General features: G+C 53.2%; 1 protein-coding gene across 1 annotated transcript; it reads right to left on the bottom strand.

Annotated features, from left to right (window-relative positions):
• Positions 1-6795: 6795 nt before the first annotated feature.
• MRRF (mitochondrial ribosome recycling factor) lies at positions 6796-19674 on the bottom strand. The gene is made up of 6 exons (XM_053996171.1): positions 18909-19674; positions 18501-18656; positions 17146-17264; positions 14263-14354; positions 8684-8843; positions 6796-7282 (listed from the first exon to the last, which is right to left on the bottom strand). Exons 1-6 carry the CDS (start codon positions 19081-19083, stop codon positions 7205-7207), a joined length of 780 nt encoding a protein of 259 aa, XP_053852146.1. The 5' UTR covers positions 19084-19674; the 3' UTR covers positions 6796-7204.
• Positions 19675-19846: the final 172 nt, after the last annotated feature.

A 19846-nucleotide genomic window follows, 5' to 3' on the forward strand; every position in this document is an offset into this window, starting at 1 on the left:
ACCGGAAACGGTTGCAACAGCCCGGGGCCAGCTGTCTCGCCAGGGCTGCCATGGAGGGGCTGTCCCGGCACTGCTGGGTGAGGGAGGGGGCTCTGCTGCCGGCTGCAGCGCGTCCTGCGGGCTCCCATCACTCCTGGTGTCTCTCGAGTACCCAGACTCCTCACTCCGGTGCTCAGCTCTAAACCAGCAGCCGCTGAACTCCCTGGTGCCAGCCCCGGCTGCCAGCAGAGCTCCCGTGACTCTGTCTGAGCTGCAGCCCACGGTGTCTGACCTCAAGTGCCAGGGTGGCAGCCAGCCCTGGGTGCCCAGACGAGTTCCTGTCCCGGCCAGGGCAAAGGAGGGTGGTGCTGCTCGGGCGCTGTGTGAGACTGTGGTCTCACAGCGCTGGTGCCAGGCCAGGGCCACCTGAGGCACAGAGGGCACATCCGGGGATTTGCCACAGCCTTGGCAACCTGGGCGCTGGGTCTGGCCAGCAAATGCCCTGACACCACTCTGGAGTAGAAAGGGGATCTCCAGTGCGGTGCTGCCGAATCCCACGCGTGCCTCGCTGCCGTGTGCTGGGGAAAGCAGGAGACAAAGAGACCCCGCTGGGGCCTGGCTGCTCCGGGGCTGCTGCTGCTGCCCCGGGGACCCGCGGGATGCTGCGGGAATGGCCGCGGCCCTTCGGCTGCGCTGTAGGACAGGACGGAGAAGGCAGTTTCGGAGCCGTGCTGGGGTGCACCAGAGCCCCTCCTGAGGCACCGGTGAGAGGTCACCGCCCCGGTCACGGCACCGCGTGTCTGTCCCGGCGGGGGCGGCGGGGCCCCGGTGCTGCCGGCGCGTCCTCCGTAGGGAGGCAGCAGAACACCGCCGATGGCAGCGCGGCGGCGGCGGCAGGAGGCGCTGGGAGGCGCTGGGAGGCACTGGAAGGTGCTGGGAGGCCCGAAGCATCACTGGTCCCATGCTGCTCTGCCTTGGGCCGCCCTGCATCTCCCCTCCGGTCTCCCGAGCCTCTCATTCCCCGTGTTTGGGGTGGTGCTGCCCCCGGAATGAGAAACGTAACTGGAACAGGAGAGCGGGGCACAAGAACCTGTGGTGGTCAACACCCAAAATCCTTCCCCCCATCTGCCCAAGGATGCTGGAGCCATGGGAACACCCGTGCCACGGGGACACCTGGTGCTGCGGCCCCACAGCCGTGAGATAAGGGGCAAAGGAGCAGCTCAGGGAGACCACCCACTCTGAGCCCCACGCAGGGAGCAGAGCTGTGGGGCAGCCAGGCAGGAGCACCCCACAACTCCTCACCCCAGGCCTGCCAGGACTGTGTCCCTCTGATCCCAGGGGATCTGCATGGCCGTGGAGCATCCCCGGGCTGACCCATCCTTGTCCATCCCTGAGCAGCTTCTCTGTGGGATGTGGTTCAGTGGGGGAACATTGACTGTGGGCTGCAGGGGACGGGCAGAGAACACGGAAGCTGAACCTCACGTTTTTCTGCTTTGAGGTTAAGAGGTCACCGGTGGCAAGTCCCCGTGGGGAAGGTCCCTAATAGCCACAGAAACAAGGGCACAGCAGATGCTGGTGGCTGGAGTCCCCTCAGGGGACAGTGCTCAGGGCTAGTCCCCTCTGGCTCAGGGAGGCTGTGTGGGCACAGGGCAGTGGGGCAGGAGTGGGGCCAAACCCTCCCCGGTGGCTGAACAGGGCTGGCGGCCCCTTCCCCAGCTCCGCCGGGCACGGCAGAGAAGGACCCAGCATTTCCTCCGGCATGGGGAGCTGACAGACAGTTTGGGGGGCTGCAAATCAGAATTGAAAAGCCGGAGCTGGACAGGCTGTCTGGGAACTCGTAACCTGAGCCCCAGGAAAGGAGGACTCAGGAAAGCGCTTTCAGCAATCATATTCATCATCTTCAGCTCAGGCTCATTAGGCTCGCGGAGCCCAGCCCCGCCACCGCCAACGCCTCCCGCACGCAGATAGAGCCGCCGGCTCAGACAAATAAATGCTTCCAGCTTCCCGGTGGATGCGGCAGGTCAGGGAGCATCTGATGCCAATTACCCGCGGTGTAGGGTTCCCGGGCAGCCCCGCGCAGCGAGGCGGTTCCTGCGCTCCGACCCTCCCGCCCGGCTCTGCCCCGGCCACAGCCGGCCCGGCCACCTCCGCGTCCCCTCCCGTTCGGGGTGGCCCCGCGGATCACGCTGTGCTCCCAGTGCCAGGAGCGATGGGGGCAACCGAGGGGAGAATTCCCTGCCACAGGGGAAGAACAGCCCCGTGCCCCGTGCTTTGGGCTCCTCCATGCGGGACCGATCACCCCAGCGCTTCAGGGCATGGTTGAAAAAGCCGTCCCCACCAGCGTGTCACTGCTGCCACTCCCTCTCAGGCTGTCCCCACACACGTGCTCACAACAGGGACCCTCCTCCCTGCTCCCTGGCACGGGGCAGAGGGTGGAGGGACGCCCCAGCTGGTACAGCAGGTTTGGAGCCATCCTGGCCGAGGGGCTGGCAGAGCCCCGAGCACTGGGCCGCCCTTCACCGAGCAGGGGGAAGCGTGCTGGGGCTGTGCATGGCTGTGTGACAGCACGTGGGTGCCCCACACCCCGCTGTGCCTGCTGTGTGTGGGTCCCACGGCATCCCTGGGGCAGCTCATGCCCACCTCAGGCCCTGAGCAAAGGGAGCTCTGAGCTCTGGGAGTCTTGTCAGATTCAGGTTCAAAATCACAATGGGACGTGGGAGCCCATGGACAGCGCTGGGGAGGGTCCAGGTGTCCTTCCCGAGGGGTGATGGCAGCCAGCACAGCCACGCAGCCTCGCCAGGCACGGTGGTGAAACGGGCACAGGTGGCCCTGCACACCCCGTGGCTCTTGGGGACAGCAGCACGTTCCCACTTCTCCAGGCTCGGGCTGGCCTGGATGTCCTTAATTGCCCAAAGGTCGGTGTCCCCGAGCCCGGGGCCACGTGTCGGAGGGACTCCGGGCAGGAACCTGACACGGACACAAGTCATTCGGGATCAACGCTGGGGGTCAGGAAATTACAACGGACACGAACCTAAATATGCTGCACGTCCCCCCAGGTAATCAGGGGCCGGGCCAGATTCCAGCTGACAGCTTAAATGCCTTAATTCCTCAGCCGCTGTGGTTCGAGGGGGTCCCGCGTGCCGTGGGCTTCTCCCAAATGGTCTCTGAGCTGGAGATTTGTCTGTAATTGGAGGCGTGTTGCATTCCCCTGAAAGTAGCCAGGTCCCGCTGGAGGGGGGCTGCGGGAAGGCAGCAATTTCCCTTATGGCATTATTTACCTGATTAGAGAGTTTATTTTATCAAAATTGCTTCAGAATGGGGCTGCTCAGTGTGTCCAGCACAGGGAGCTCCCCGGTGGGGCTGGCGGCCTGGAGACAGGTAATTTGTGTGGTTAATGGGACTAATCCACCAGGCAATTACACCAATAGATTTCACGGCTGCAAAGTGCTCTGTTCCCATTAATTAAAAATCTGTTAAGAAGATTAGCACGTAAAGGTATCAAAAGAAATCCACGAGTTTCTTTCCCCACAGGCCCCCCGAAGGCGAGTGTGGGAGTGCTGGATTGCTCGCATTAGCACAAAAATGATTCTTTTAAAGGTAAGGGCTTCACATCCAAAGTGACTGCTGACAGTTTACCCCGACTTCTCTACCAAGAGGTCCTTTATTTTTAATTACAGTTTTTTTAAAATTAGCCCTGATTGTTCGTGTGGAGTGTTAGCTTAAATATATTTGGAACGTGTGGTTCCTCCGTGTGTGGTAGCACAGGGTGAAGAGGGCAGCCCCTGGCCCAGCCCAGCATCCCTGCACGTGTCCCCACTGCTGGGCTGGTGCTCGGCACTGCCCGGGAGGGGTCAGGGGTCCGAACTCAGCATCCCACTGAGATGGTCCCACCAGGGCAGGAAATGGGATGGCAGCACCACCCATTGGTACCACCACAGGGAGAGCCACCAAAGCCAGCTCTGCAGGCACTGGGCTCTACGGGCACCTCCCCAGCGTGCTGGGGGCACACGACCCCACCAGTGGCTTCTCTGTGGCAGGGGACCTGTGCCACCACACTGCACCCCACGGCCACCCCGCTCCCATCCCCACAGCACCGCTGCCGGCCAGCCTGGCTCTGCTCAGCCCCTTGTGCCACTCCTGGTCTTTGTCCACAGCCAGACACGAGCAAAACAAAAGCAAATTCCCCAGCAGCTGAAGGTGCCATTTTTATGGCTGGGCTGAACGAGGAAGTATTTTTTGATCTGTTAAAAATCCTGAATATTATCTGACAGTTTATCTTGTTTCTCGAATCCGTGTCTTTGCAGCAACGCCAGCTCATTTACATGTGTATTGCGCCTGCCTCCACGGGTGCTGAGGTCAATTGAAACTCAAGAAAAGAGGAGAAATTTATGCAAAACTGTTGATTGCATTTGTATGTAATGAAATCATCCAATATTCATCTGACTATAGACTCTAATCTGAAAGGAGAAGTGAAGGACATAAGAGTCACTGGAAAGCAATAATGAGCTTCTGTAGTGATTAAAAAAGCACTTGAGCTTTCTGAAAATCCAGCCAGAAATCGTGTCTAATCAACACGGAATATAGGAGGCAGAGATTACATTGATACATTTTGCAAAGCTCACTGTTGAAAATGTATGCGCGCTGTAAACTCTGACATGCCATCCAGGGCCTGTTGGATACAAATCCGGGCGGCACAATCAGCGCCCGGCTCGTCCCTGGCACAAAGCAATCTTGGTGTCTCTGCTCGATGACTCACAAGGAGCGCAATCACATCTATTTTGAAGAGCAATGTTGTTTTTTAACTATGTGGAGAGCTTCCAGCTTCCTTGGAGTTTTTCCTTCCCTTTGCGTCCGTCTCGCGTGTCCCTGCGGCCGCGGGGCTGGGTGCAGCAGCTGGCAGGAGCCCGGTGCCTGCCCTGCTGCTGTCCAGCTGCTTGGAGCACTGGGACATCCTGGTGGAGCTAAGAGTGCCTTTGGGCAGCTTGGGAAGGGCACAGGTCTGTCCTGAGCAGGGATGGGCGCAGGGATGGGCGCAGGGATGTTGGGAGTGTGACCCCCCACCCCTCCAGGCCACAGCAGTGCCCACCAGGTGGGAACCTGCCAGTGCCCCAGGCTGGCAGGTGCTGTTAGCAGAGGGGTCCCTGCGAGGGCAGCAGGGTGTGGACAGCCCAGGGCACAGCAGGGGGGTCCGGCCATGGCCCTCCCTCACCCTCTGTCCTGCCAAGGCCAAACCATTTGGTGGCTGATGCGGCGCCACTGACGCCGACCCACATTAAAGCAGCCCAGGCGCTTCCTGGCCCGGGTCCCTTCCCCTCCTGGGTTATTTGGCACAGCTGGAGCTCCTTTCTCACCCGCCAACAGCATCAGCTGCAGCTTCTTATCAGCTCTGGGTGCAATCCAGGCTGGAACCAAGTGAGAGGTTCCTGCTGGTGCCAGGGGAGGAGTGTTTGGAGCAGGCAGACCTCGTGCTGCAGCTCCTGATGTGGAGCAGCAGGTGATTTGTGCTGCAGAGGGAAAGTGGGACCTCTCCAGGGCCACTCTGTGAGCCAGCCAGTGGTGAGTGCCCATCCTCTCTTTTCCTGAGTGGTTCTTCTCTGGTTCTGTGTGACTGGGAGGTGCTGGGCTGTGCTTTTTTTTTTCCTGTTTGTCCCACGGGGAGCAGGATGGACAGTGGGGGCACAGTACCCCAGGTTCATGTCCTGTCTGCCCTGCTTTGATGGTACCAGGGCTGAGAGCAGTTTCTGTGGGCCCTGTGGCTGCTCCTGGCTGATGCAGGGCACAGGGGTGAGAGGAGGATGCAGGTAAATGTGTTCCCAACCATCCAGGCAGCTCTGTGCCCAGCCCAGCACCAGGATAGTTTCACCACACATTTTATTCCTTGTGTAGTGGTAAATATTTGGGGAATTCCCATGTACATGGCCTCCTGTAGCTCCACTGCCTGCCTCCACCAGCCTGCTGCCACCACCCCAAGGGCTTGGAGAATGGGGAGAGGCTGGAGAAGCCTCCATGAGCAGCAGCAGTTCCCCACCTGCCCTGGCTTTGTGGAGCTCCCAGCCCAGCAGCTGCTGCTCCTGGGCAGGTATCAGGGAAACCCTTCCAGCCCAGGCTGCTGTGGGGATGCTGAGGCTGCAACAATGGCAAAAAAAAAAAAAAAAAAGCCCAGTTGATAAATGTCAAAAGAAATCCAGTAATCGGCTGAAAGCAATTTCCCGAGCTGTGGAACCGCCCTGGGCTCGCCATCTTCCTTTATTCATTTATCATGGTAAGGGCTTTGGCCAAAATACACAAAGCAGAGAAATTGTTGACATGTGGGGCCCTAGCAGAGCAAATCCTTCATCCTCCTCCCCCTCCCCACGGCACACAAACTAACTTTTGGGGAGTTGTTTATTTAAGGAGTGCAGAGCACTCGGTGCTCTTTGAACCCAAATGCCTTGGGAGCAGGGCTGGGGGCTGCCACCACCTTCCTGCTCCTGCCACCGCCGAGGCCGCCTGCTGCCCTCGGGAAGTACCTGCTCACGGTGAGGAGCTGAGCTGTGTCATCAGCTCAGGACCTGCTCTGCTTGCACCTCCTCCAACCCCTCAGCTGTGGTGCCAGAGACTCGCAGGCGTTTTGTAAATGGCTGGGGAGGCAGATGCTGCTTTTGGGAAGTTCCTGTGTTGGCTTTAGGTCGTCTCAGTCCTGACTAAAGCAGCTGTGCTGACAGCACTGGTTTCAGTTCTCTCCCCACAGAGCCCCTGCCCACCCTGTGCTCAGCTCCCTCATCCCTTCCCACCCTGCTGCCGTGGCACGGGGCAGATGCTTTGGAACACGTGAGCCAAGGGAACACAGCAACCAGGACCTGGCTGTCGTGAGGCTGCTGCTCCACACCTCGTTTTGACTTTATTTCAAGCAGAAATAAATGCTGAGGTTTGCAGCAGGACAGGCAGGCTCCTCTCGTGGGTGGCCCTGGCTCCAGGGGGCTGAAGGTGTGGGGTAAAGATGGGGCACAAAAGTGAGCAGGGCAGCCCTTCCTCTGGGCCTCCAGCAGTTTCCAGTTCTCCTTCCTGATATTTTATTTTCGATCTCACTTCATCCAATTCTGTTCCCAGCTGGATAAAGGACAGCAGGGAGAGCTCCCCCCTCCCTGCAGCACACCCCAAGGCTGCTGGCCCCGGGCAGGGGTGGGTGCTGGGGCTGTGGCAGTCCATTCCTGCTCCAGGGGCAGTGTGGCCATTGGGATGGTGTTTATCCAAGCAGCTCCTTGGTCTTTGCTGCCAGCAGCTTGTCCATCTCCGTGGCAGCTTCATCTGCCATTTGCTGGATCTGTGGCAAGACAGTACAAATCAGAGCTCTGTGTAGGTGATGCCACAGTTTAAAGGGAAAGGGGGTAACCAAACCAGCCTTTGGAACAAAGCTTGAAGTGCCAGCAGACCCCCAATAGTGCTGGGGCAGTAGCTGGCTCTTCCTGGGGGTTCCCACCAGCCCTCAGGGAATGTGTGCCAGCATGGCACCTGGACTGTGAGCAGGGACAGGTCCAAGGCTCTGAAAAGAGATGCCCACACAAACTCCTGGCTGAGCTGCACAAGTGGCTTGGTCAGGTTTAACAGACAGCCTCAGGGCAGAGACAGAGCTGCTGGTGCTGGCAGCAGGGAAGAGGGGCTTCAGGGACTCACAGGTAATGTCTGTGCACATGGCAGGAATTCACACATCACGTAACAATCTGATTATTTCTTGTAAAAAGAAATAAAATGGTGATTGCACAAGCCCTGCCCAGGGATCAGCTCTCTTGGTAACAAGAGATGGACATGGCCAGTATGCAAAAGGGATGAAAACAGGCAGGTAAAGGCTGGAGCACACTGTGTTATGCACTGGTTTCATGGGATCAAGATCTGCTTGTCTGGCAATGACCTTTGCTCATAATGAAAAATCTGGGTACAAGAAAAGAATTCCACTGGAGCTGTTACCTCTACCAGTGCAGAACACCATCTGTGTGCTCTGGGAGAGAGGCTTCCTGCAGGGTTTGGTTACAATGGCATGGCCATTTTTCCTGCTTGCACAAACGCTCTGTATATCGATGTTTATTTTTGTGAGCACACACAGAACTGTCCCAGAGCATTTGCAATGTATCTAACTTTAGCTGTTAATAAACAAATAGCTAAGAAGTAATGGCCTGCCTTCAGAGGCATCAATTCAGCAGAACACTTAGGCTTGTGCCTGAGTTTATGCCCAAGTAATTGACTTTAGTGACATCTGCTCTTAGGGAATTAGGCATGTGCTTAAGTATTTTCCTGAACTGGAGCCAAAAACTCAGAACAGAGATAATCTTGCAAGCCTTTTCATTAATAACAACTGGAGCAATGCTCATTAGCACATTTGCAGTGGCCAGGCATGGCACGAGTGGTGGTACACCATGGTCATGGATTATTTTGCTCCCTAAATTCTGCTGGTTTGTGCAACAATCCCTCGTAGTAGAAAAGCTTTTGGGGAATTCTTTTTCCCTGTGTTAGCTTACAACGGCTCATATTCTAAATCTGGCTTTGAGATTGAAGCCCCAAATTTCACAAATAAAAGGCAGATATAAATGTCATTGCCAGCTCCAGAAATTCAGCCCAGGACTGTCCATTGCCCTGCTGGATTCCCAGTGCTGAGGATTTGTCAGCAAGGGCTGGGTCAAAACACTGAGCTGTGGGACACCAAAACATGGCAGGAGGAAAGAAAAATTACCTGCTTTTCTAGCAGCCAGATGGTATCTTCTGACACTTTGTTCTTGGACTTCTTTACTTGAGTGATGCTTTTGCTTCTCACCTTTCTCAGGGCCTCTTTGGACTTGTTGGTGAACTGCTTGGCCAGCTTGGCCAGGCTCTCCCTGTGCTCCCTCGTGACCCTGGGAGAGAGAGGAGAGGGAAAACACCGAAAGGAAAAGCAGTGTCATGTGTAGCACAGCCAGATTTATTTTTGTGAAGGACTCTGGGTAAATGAGTGATCCTCTCCAAGTGGTGCTGTCCTGCCCAGGGACACACAAAAGCTGCTGGTTTTAGATGGAGCTGGCTCTGTGTGGAGACACTGTGCCTCAGGGCAGAGGGACTGAACAGCTCAGGACGTTTTTGCTCTGCTTTGGTCCACCTGAGAAAATCTGCCAGCTCTGCACAGCATTCCAAGGAAGCAGTCTTGAACCTAGAATGGAAAATTTCCAGCTCAGCCCTAAGCTGGGGATCTTGGACTGAATCTTGCTTTATAGTTCTTGCTGCAGTGCCTGAAAGTCATCTTGAAATGTTCAGACTTTCCTTACTTCCTGCTGCCAAAGCATGTGTGGGAAAGAGGAAAAATCCAGCTCCAGACTTGAAAGATCAAGTGAAAAGTGTCATCCTAAAAAGCACAAAACTGCAAAGCCAGGAGGAAATGTCTGCTCCTGAAACTCGGCTTTGCCTCCCCGCAGCTGAAGAGCCTGAATTATGTACCTGGAAGCTAATGAGCTTATCTTTCACTCAATCTCAATACAGCTCACCATGACCAGGTTTTCCCACCAAGATGATATGAACACCTGGGTTGACAAGAGGATGCTGCTGGGCATGGTAAGCCACAGGTAACTCAGACCAGGAGAACTTCTGGTGAAGCCTCCCCCTGATGTGGGGCCAGTTCCTGCTGCGGTGTCACAAAAAATTGTTCAACTTTCTATCCCAAACTAAAAACTGGTGATGAGGGGGTCTGGGATAAAAGGCTCAGGAGTGGCTAGTGTGTCCCCTCAGCTCGGGTCATGCTCCAGCACCTAGAGCTGACCACTGTCAACTGCTAGTGCTTAACATTAATATTTTAATTATTTTCATAGCTCTTGGAGTATCCAGACTGCCTGGAGAAGGAAAAACCCCGGTGCACTCCCTGAGTCTCACTAGCAGGAGAATGCGTGGGGGTGATACTGCAAAATAAACATTTCACAGGAGTATTTAGAAATTGGCTGCAGCAGCCTGGGTCACCAAAACCCTGGGGCCAGGACTCTTTCCACAGAGAGCTCAGGAAATGTGGGGTGAGTGCCTGGGCTCTGCCCCTCAGTGCGTGTGGGTTACGGGGGGCTCTGGGGGCACAGTTGGACCCTCAGCCCGTCCCCACAGCCAGGTCTCTGGCAGCCATCCCCACTTCACAGTGCCAGAGGGAAGAGGTTTCCCAGAAGCAGTTAGTATTTACAGGAATTTGGGATGGCCAGGAAAGCTGGCAGACCCAGAGAGCAGCGCCCCAGCCCTGGCACCCAGGGCACCCCGGCCTGTCCCCACCCTGGGGAGGGAGTGGGCCAGGGAATGTCATGTGGAATCTCAGAACAGCCTGAGCTGGAAGAGTCCAACTCCTGGCCCTGCACAGACATCCCAACAATCCCACCCAGTGCCTCAGAGTGCTGTCCAAGCGCTCCTGGAGCTCTGGCAGCCCTGGGGCTGTGCCCATTCCCTGGGCAGCCTGGGCAGGGCCCCACCACCCTCTGGGGGAAGAACCTTTCCCTGATCTCCAGCCTAACTCACCACATGTGGCAGGAGGCCTGGCCCCAATGCCTGACCAGGAGGGAGCAGGGATCCCTGTGGTTCCCCTGCACCCCAGCCTTGATGCCTCTGGGGATTCTCACGTCCAACCTCCCCAGGCAGAGCCCCCGGCAGAGCTGGAACCCCCAGCACCAGCTCACAGGCACAGCTCTACGTGAGGTCGTGTTCTCAGGCAGCTTTTTGGGGGGGAAGCAGGGAGTCAATCCTGGCTGCTCAGCCTGCAGGAGGGAGCTGGGAATCTCTCCCAGCCCCTGCTGGGTGGGAGGGAGCAGCTCAGCAGCGGGGCTGCTGGGCTCTGGGAGCCCGAGCTCGGCTCCGGGCTGTGCCGAGGGTATCGCTCGCCTGCCCAGGGCTGCTGAGCCTTGAAGGAAATGTTTTTGTTTATGCAGCACTGCCAGATTTCCTCTGCTTCTTGGCACGGGGTCACAGCTTTCATGCCTCCTTGTCTGTCTTTATTAACACCAATTTCTTTTTATCACCGCGCAGCGCCGGGGAGTTTCTCAGCGGGTTTTATGTTCCAGCCAGACTGTGTGTAAATTCTCAGCAATGCTACCAATAATGCCAGAAACAGACACTTTTCCAAGCAGATGCTGTTTCTGGTTAAGGAATCCATCAACATGAGCCAGGCCCCAGGTTTCTAAGGACAGTTGTTTTAATCCTGCCCTGAGATCTGGGACTTCTAAGCTGTTCTTAGCTGTGTTTTCTTTTCTGTCTAGTAACCATTGTCCCTACCCCCTCTTAAAGCCAAAACAAAGTGTGAAGTGAACTTGGGGAAAGGGGGTCAGATGGGGAATGAGGACAAGGTCCCACCCAGCTGCCCTCCCCAGCAGCCCATGGAGCAGCAGGGTCAGTCCCTGCCATTCCCCCAGGGACAGCCTTGTCCTGCCTGGCCCAGGGCAAAGCCTGCTGAGTGACATGTTTGGGGGGGGGTCACATCTTTTTTTTCTGAGAAATATCTTCTTTTCTGCCTCCCCCAGCCCTGCAGCCCTCGATGTCCCACCCCTGCATGTGGCAGAGCAGACCCTCAGAGAGGACGACCCAGCTCAGCTCAGCACAAGACATTTCTCAGGGTAAGAGTGATTCCTGTACCTCCAACAGCAGGAATTTCCTGTGAAGGAGAGGGATCAGTTAAAGGAAAGCAGGCTAAGCTAAACACTCTGCATTCATAATTGCAGACAAACACAGGGTGCAACATTTATTGCTCAATAAAACACAGGCTCCTGATGATGAGCAGGAGCAGCTCAGAAAAGCTTTGGGGTGTTTTCAAGTGAAATTTTTTGGTCCTCTCTCCCCACAGTAGGTGTCTTTGCTTATTTCTTAAAGGGCAAAGGGAAAAAAAAGGCTCACAATGAGTCATTAAACTTTCAAATGAGTCATCTGGCTTTCAGTAAAGCATGTGTAAAAATATTACTGATTTACAAACAATATCCAGTGTAACACAATAGGTCCAAAAAAGATGAATCTAAAAATGAGGCAATACCATAAAAGACACAAGGTCAGGTCAAATTCGGCCAAGAGATCAACCAATACAAATGTTCCCATGGATGATTTTCTTTCTTTTTTTTTTTTCTTTTTTTTTGTAATTTTTATTTTTAAACTCTCAGAGGCTACTTTTTATACAAATAAATATTGCCTATGGAGTGCTAGCCACACAAACAGGAGAATGCCTTGGGGAGCAGAGGGATCCTGGCAGGCAGCAGAAGTAAACACCAACGACACGAGTGTATTTTTTCTGTTAAAGCTGCACTGAAAAAACTAAACTGATAGAATAAATACTGAAAAGCAAACTCCATTTTTGAGTGCTCTGTTGAAACACTCTGGAGCACAGCTGGACCTGCACAAGGCAAAATATGGCACATGTGTGTCCAGCTGATAGGTCAGACTGAAGAGTGGTTACAATAGCAGGTAAGGGCAATTTGGATTTGGTTTTATTTTTACTGTGCCTCCCTTCATAAAGAACCAAAGTCTACAGAACCAATATTAGTATTATCTCTTCATTTCTGATTTGTTGCTTATTTTGCATACCTGACGTAATTCTGCAATTCCACTGCATCTGTCTGTCGTATATTCTCTCATGAACTGCTGGAAATAATGCAAAACTTCAAAAAACTATTTTAAAAGCAAATGAGGGATATAATTATCTTTGCCCTGCCTTTTTCATTAGGGGGTTTTAAAAGGCTGGAACTGTTTGTCTCTCTCTGGTCAGTGGCTGAAACTCCCACAGCCCCAGACATGGAGCTAGAGAGCACAAGAGACTGGAGTGCCAGTGAGGGCAGGCCCGCAGGGCACAGCTCCCAAGCCAAAATCCTTCACTCAGGACTTCCAGGCTCCCCAGCAGCCAGGAAAGGACCAAGAGCTGCCACCCTGACACAGGAGGGGAACACAGGAGCACACGAGGCAGAGCTTCCCTGGGAGGAGAAGCCTTGCTTCAGCTCTGCAGCACCACAGAGGACAGTGACAGACCGTACACATTTGTTTAAAAACACAGGATTTTGTTAAAGCTCGGGATTTGCAGTTTTGGAGTTTCCTCCCCAGCAATTCGTATTCAAGGATGACCCAAGTGCCCATTAACAATCAAACCACTGTGCAGCAACCCGGGAGCCTCAGCAATTACGAAGATAATGGTGCCCTCCTCCTCCTCTGCCTCCTCTCCTGAGGAATGGGGGAAGGGCAGGGAGCACAGGGAAGGAAAATCAGCAAATAGAATGATAATGTCATTCCCTCTCACCGACAGCAACGGAAAGCTGCAATTAGACTTCTCTGATCAAAATGCTGGGTAAAATTCCACAGAATGTTTAAAGGAGATTTACAGCACAAGAAATACCTGGTTCATCTTTACCAAGAAGTCACCTGCTTGTGCAAGGCAGTGCCTGTGCAAGGGGTTTGTGCATGCCCTGTGTGGGAGCTGTTTGTCTTTACCATGGTGTGAAACCATGCCCAGCCACACCTGCCCAGGGCATTCAGATGCTCCATAAGGTCTGAGCACCCACAGGAACTCATGAGTTTCCCTTGTGCCACCCAGCCCTGTGACAGGCTCTGTGTGCTGGAAGGTTTCTCATTTCATCAGAGTGGACCCCCCATTCCCAGGCAGAGCCAGGATCACTTCTCCTGATCCAAACTGAAGCGTGGATGCAGCAGCACCTCCTGCCTTGTCCAAGGTCTGGAAGATACTTGTGTTGGCTAAGGGAAGTGATGCTCAGCCCTCGGCTGGGGCAACCTGCTTTTCCAGCCCCATACCAAATTTTCCATACAGCCACCAGTTACACACTGTGTACACAAAAGTGTGAGCAGATTTTTTGTCAAAGCTATAAATTTCCTTCCTCTCACTTTCATCAGCTCCTTTTAGTGCTCTCTGCAGCAAGGTGCTACTCTCCCCTACTACCACTGGTTGAACACTGGTGTTCTGGTGTAATTGCAGGAATTTAGAGCAGGGTGGCAAAGAATCAGCCCCTGAATTAAAGCAATACAGTTTCAAAAGCTTTTGGCACTCTCTTTCAAAGTGCTGCAGCCAGCTAGGACCAAGTTTCCTCTGCAGAGAGAAGATGAAAAATAAGACCAATCATCAGATGCCAAGATGTGATGACAGAGCTCAGACACTCCCAAGAGGTTTCACAAGACACTTCTAAAGGCGCAGATTTTTTCCCGAACCTGAACTACAGCTCTTTGGAGAGCAGCTGCATGGGGATGTACAGCAATCATGCATGTTTACCCTCTGAAGGGCACTCACTGCAGTGCTCTGTGTTATCCTGCATGATGATGAGCTCAGGCATTGATACTCACTTGGGAACTGGCACCCGAATCACCGTCCCGTCCACCTCTGGGTTCAGGTTCATGCCACTCTCCCTTATAGCCTTTGCAGCTGCAGCTGTGCTCTGTAAAACAGATCAAAAGGTAAAGGGAATTAGGAAATAATCATTCCCATATGCCAGAACTCTGTCAATAGTTGGCAATCCATCTCCATGGAACATGGAAACATTTACTTCTGTTACCAGCGAGATCAGGAAGTTACATTGGTGCAGAGAGCTTTGATCAAACCGAATGGGAAACTACGGCCGCTTGTATTGGGGTAGGGGGGCACGGAGGGAGGAGAGGGGAAGGGAAGCAACAACAAAAGAAAACTGTTTTGCTTCTCTGAAACTATTTGAATGGTTTGAGGCAACGCAGAGTGAAACCGCAATAAATTCCCAAGGCAGGGCCTGACTGTGGCAAAGGAGATGAAAGATTCTGAGCATTTAAAAATTCCAGTTGAATGTTTCCCCCTAGAAATCACCCAGTGCCAATTTTGAAACCCTAACGAACTTAACCACTTACTACAACCTGACCACAGGACAGAAGGGCAGTAGCAGACGGCTGAGAACCAGTGCTTGTGCCCAGCTCTGTTTATTTTACAGCTTATTTTACTGAGGATTAACTTCTCAAAACTCCCTCGCCGCTGGCTGGCACTCTGCTGTGCTTGGAAGGTGGGGTGGCAGGTCTGCTTGGTGACTGTAAGGTGATTACGAGGCTTCACCCCGGTCACAAGGTGTGAGTGCACCTCTACAGAGTGCCAGGCCTTGGGGTTAAAGCAGAGTTTGGCCAAGAACACCCACAGGGCTCTGCCAGGTCACTTCATTCTTGACTCTGACAAGCCCCAGGAGTCTTTTTTTCCTGTGGCACTCACATTTCCTACCAGGCACGGTGCTATTTCTGATACTCTTTGCCATCATTAACTTTAGCTCCAGGCTGCTGCAGTATTTATGTTGCTCAGACTGTATTTTTAAAGCTCAGCTTTTGCCAATTGAGGCACAAACTAAAGCTCTGCAGATTTGTTCAGGTCCCTCATGTGTGACATCACTGAATGAAATGAATGCTCTGCTGGTGTTCTGCAAGAGACAACTGCTGTCCCCTGAAACTACAAGGGCAGAGAAAATGCAACCAAAATGATCTCAGCACGTTAGGAATGTCAATGTGTTATTCCATGGACAGCGCCTGTTCTGCAAGAAAGAAATACTCAGTAAAAACTGTGTTGTTTAACATAGATATTGGAGGAGATAGAAGAAGAGGAAAGGGAGAATGAGAGAAGGGAAAATATTGCAATATTGCCTCCATCCTCTTGTAGCCCGTGAAAAAAAAACTGTATTTAAAAACCTAGTGTTGTTTGGTTTTATAACTCTTGGGAAGACAGACTTTGGCTCTGCAAGTCCTTTTTTATGATTATTTTATTTCTCAGACTCTTCAGGCAATTTTATTTGCTTCTCAGTGTCATGAACTACTGGCTGTATGCTGTAAATAATGACATCAAGTGATTGTGTCTCTAATGGTTTTAGTTCAATCTATCACAAAACAGGTATGGGCATAAAGCAACTGTAGGGAGAGAAATGGTTCAAGTGGTCCTTTAGCACAGAAAGCAAATGTAGGCAATGCTATCTAGAGGATATTTAATTTCTCACATGCCCATTTCTCAGCCTGAGCTCCTGCCTGGACACGGGATAAGCCATGGAGGGACTTCCCTGGCCCTCTCAGCGCCGACACTCCGCGGGACCTCGCTGACGAGGGGCCTCCATTCTTCAGAGCCTTTATACACATGGGATACACTCTAAGAAACACTTAGGCATCAAGTGCCTTGCACTGACCTCCTCTGAGACTTTGCTGACTTAATTAATTGGGGAAAGCCTTTGCAAAATAAATAGAGATAAGCCCTGGCGCAGCTCCAGCCCTGGAGCAGGATGAATTGTTAACCTTGCGCTCGCTCCTGCTGCCCTGTGCCCGGCTCTGTCGCTGGGACCTGCTGCAGGGCACCACCAGGGCTTGATCTGAGCTGGGATTTGGATTTGCTGCCTCGTTCAGGGGCAGGTCTAAGGCTCCTGCAGAAAATTAAAAGGAGTTGTCTCTCACAGAAGGTAAACCAGAGCCCTTAATTCGGGTTCTGACCTGGAGGTGCTGCCAAGGGAGGAGCTGGCCAAGCTCAGCAGTGCCCAAGTCGAGCTCTGTGACAGCACTCAGCATGAGCCAGCTCAGTCCCACCAGGGAAGCTGTTCAGAAGGTCACAGGCTCCATCACAACTTCTCTCATGAACTCTCAGGGATATCACCAGCCCTGGTAATACATAATCAAGTTTCAGAGGCGTCTGATGAAGTTCCCAGCACAAATTCCAACTATACATCTGGTTCTGTGCATGGCCACGTCTTGACAAGGAACTGAAATGAATACAACACGGCTGATGCAGCACTGCAGCCGTGTGTGCAGTCCAGGTGAGTGTGTGCGTGCTCACACTTCACAAAAATGCATGGGAAATGGGGAGGGCTGGAGAGCACAGTGAATCCAGGCACCTGGTCCATGGTGCTTTGTGCTGCTTTGCAGATCCAACTGAGGGAAAGCGCCTGCAAAGCAAACCCCTGTAACTGTGGCACTCCTTGGATACAACCCTGAGGGCAACCACAGCACTCAGGAACTCTCCTCTGACCCTGTGCTGCTGCAGGTGAGCTGCTCTGGGAGCCACATGGGGCTGGGGAGCTGCTGTCAGCAGCAAAATGCCCCTTCTGCTCTGTGTCAGCTCAAAGTGACACAGCCCAGCCCCAGTCTGCAGCCCTGCCACGTTTGAGTGATTTTGTCTAAATGCTCCTTTGCTCAGCATCAACCTGTTTGTTCCCGTGGCAATTATCTCCCCTCCCAGTGTGTCCTCACCTCAGGAAAACTGGTCATGTTCACTATCATGAGCTGCGGTGACTTCTGTAAGATCTGCCCCAGCTGGTTCAGCGGAAACTTCCCATCTTTTGTCACCACAGTTATGTGATCCAGGGCCCCTCAAAAGAACCAAACACAGGGAGCTTCAGCGTGACAAAACACTGTGCAGTGATGCCGAAGAAAAACGCGTCCACAGTGTCCCGCTTCCCTTCTGCCATGCAAAATGCAGAGGTTACAAAGGAAAACACAGTGTTTATTCAGACTTCAGGTGCTGTTTGTGTTCAGGCATCCCCTGTGTATTCACAAGTTAAATATTTCAAAGCTGCTCTAAAGCACAAAAACGTGAAAACAAAACTCCTGTTTGTTTTTGCTACTAGAATAGGAAAACTAAGCAGGATGGTTAAGAATTTAAGGGAAATGGTTATTTTTTAATTCTTACAACTTAAAGAAAATCAAAATGTTGCTATAAAAATCAAGACAAATATTGTCTTTAACTTAACAGCGCTGTCCTAAACCCCTCTATTTTTTCCAGGCCCCCAGAGGGGTGTTGTACACTGCCTAATTTAAAGTATTCAGTTTCTCCCTGAGCTACTCTTAATCTCCCTGAGCTGCTCTCTGCTTTCTGCTGCAAAATGTTAACAGGCCAAAAGGCACATGGGACAGGAGGTACTTTATCAGTGCAATTAAAAAAAAATACCTATGGTTAAAATAAATAGTTAAGAGACTGAGCTACGCTTCCCAGCCCCATTAAAGACAGAAGTGCCCCTGCCAGAGCTGGGGTGGTGAATGATTCAAATTTGGTCGTTGTTTAATGTTAAATTTTATCCCTGAAACTTGATCCACTTACCAATGCCTACCTTCAGAGTGTTATAGTAACTGCAGCTTAGGCAAACACATTCACATTTCTTCCTAAAACACAGAACCCATCAGTGAGGCTTGTACAGGTTACTGCCCACAAAGATGCACAGCAGGAAAAAGTTTGTATATGCCAGACACCGGCCCAATGGCAATTTCCAAAAGGATAATTTAATGGCAATTGGATTTTTCCTGCCCTACTGCACCATTAGCTGACAACCTGCTTCTTCATCACATCTGCAAACAGTTCAGTTAGACACTTTTGACATCTCCCACTTAAAAAAGCTATTTCCAGGAAGCTATTAACAAAAATGGATCCTTCCTGGTCAAGCTCAGGGTGAAGAAAGCCTCTAGCTGGGATGTCGGGGTTGTAGGAATTGGATGCCCAGTGGATAGCTCCAGAAAAAGAAAACTGATTTTGAAAAAATCTGAGTTGTCCATTACTAGGATTTGTATCCTTAGTTACAGGCTACAGAGCATCACACAAGGAAGTTACCAACCTGGTGAGGTTCTAACACTGAGATTTCTGCTGAAATCTTCTTTCAGAGCTTCTATGACTGCCTGCATGTCTTCATTGGTTTCCTCCAAATTGATAATATCCTCAACTAGGGCAGCACTGATATTCACTTTGGCTTGACTCTGCCCTTTACCTTTAGCTGCAGATTACACAAAAAATTAGTTTCTATTTCTGACAAGTTAGTTAGAAAGTAGAAAGGAGATATTAAAGTCCTGGTCAGATTTAGAATTGAGTCTAAGATAAACTGAAGTAAAACCAAAGTTATTGTATTTTTAATGAGTAAAGAGCTCACCACTTGAGCACATCAGCCAAAACAAATAAATATATAAAAATGCATACAAATATTGAAAGAGAGCTTGCAAAACCGTGAAAAAAAGCTGCCATTTTTTACCTTTTTTGGTAGCCAGCTGCCTGCTCAGCAGCATCTGCTGGACACACTGCCTGCAGCCCTCCAGGAGAGGGGCTGGGCAGCCTCCGGGAGCCCGGGGCAGCCCCCCGGCCCCGGCAAAGGAGGAACGGAGCAGCAGGGACGGGAGAGGACGGAGGCAGCGCAGCGCCACAGCCATCGCTCACAGCTCCTCTCTGACCCACCTGGAGGAGAGAAAGGCAGCCGGGCAGCTCGGCGGGCGAAACCCAAAGGCATTCAGGTCTAAGTGGCAGCTCTGGGGACAAGGCGGCACCTGCGTGATGCGGGCGGCAGCCAGCCCTGGGGATCTGCCGCGACCACCGGGCAAATGCCACGGGAAGGGCTCGGGGGCTGCCAGCCCGTGCCCGCGGTGTCAGCACGGCCTCTGCACATCTGTCCAGATGTGCCCGTGACACCAACCCACCGAGCAGGAGCGGCTCACCCCGGTACCGGGTGTGCGCACATCAGCGGGGCTGGAACTTCAGTTTCTGCCTCACGAGCTCTGACACCCCCACATTCACCAGCCCGGCCCGTTCGGGGCTCCGGGGACTTGCAGCAGCTGCGGATCTGCTGCGCTCAGAGCTGCGGCGGCGCCGAACGGGACTCGGGCCCCGCGGAGCCGGCGGCGCGGGCAGCGGGGAACCGCCGCCGGCGGCCACCGGGGCAAGCGGCCCTCGCTGCGCCGGGGACACGGGACACTCCACCCCTGCCCCTGCTCCCCGGTCCCGATCCTAATCTCGGTCTCGGTCCCGGTCCCGATCCTGATCTCGATCCCGGTCCCGGTCCCAGCCCCGCGCAGGTGCGCCCAAGCCCCGCCCACCCAGCCCCGCCCCTCGCACGGCCCCGCCCCCGCCGTTCTCAGGGCGCCCCGGCCCGCTCGCCCCCGGTGCCCCGTGGAAAGCCGCGCCGAGGGCCGCGGACCG

The sequence above is a fragment of the Vidua macroura genome, chromosome 21 (genome assembly GCF_024509145.1).
Source record: "Vidua macroura isolate BioBank_ID:100142 chromosome 21, ASM2450914v1, whole genome shotgun sequence".
NCBI classification, from domain to species: Eukaryota; Metazoa; Chordata; class Aves; order Passeriformes; family Viduidae; genus Vidua; species Vidua macroura.

What these genes read in the sequence shown, in the direction of transcription:
- MRRF (XM_053996171.1), bottom strand. Translation starts at nt 19,083, where the DNA reads ATGGCTGTGGCGCTGCGCTGCCTCCGTCCTCTCCCGTCCCTGCTGCTC. An exon ending in GCAGCTGGCTACCAAAAAAG is followed by an intron (nt 18,657 to 18,908) that starts GTAAAAAATGGC and finishes TGTAATCTGCAG; the next exon opens with CTAAAGGTAAAGGGCAGAGT. An exon ending in ACATGACCAGTTTTCCTGAG is followed by an intron (nt 14,355 to 17,145) that starts GTGAGGACACAC and finishes TCTGTTTTACAG; the next exon opens with AGCACAGCTGCAGCTGCAAA.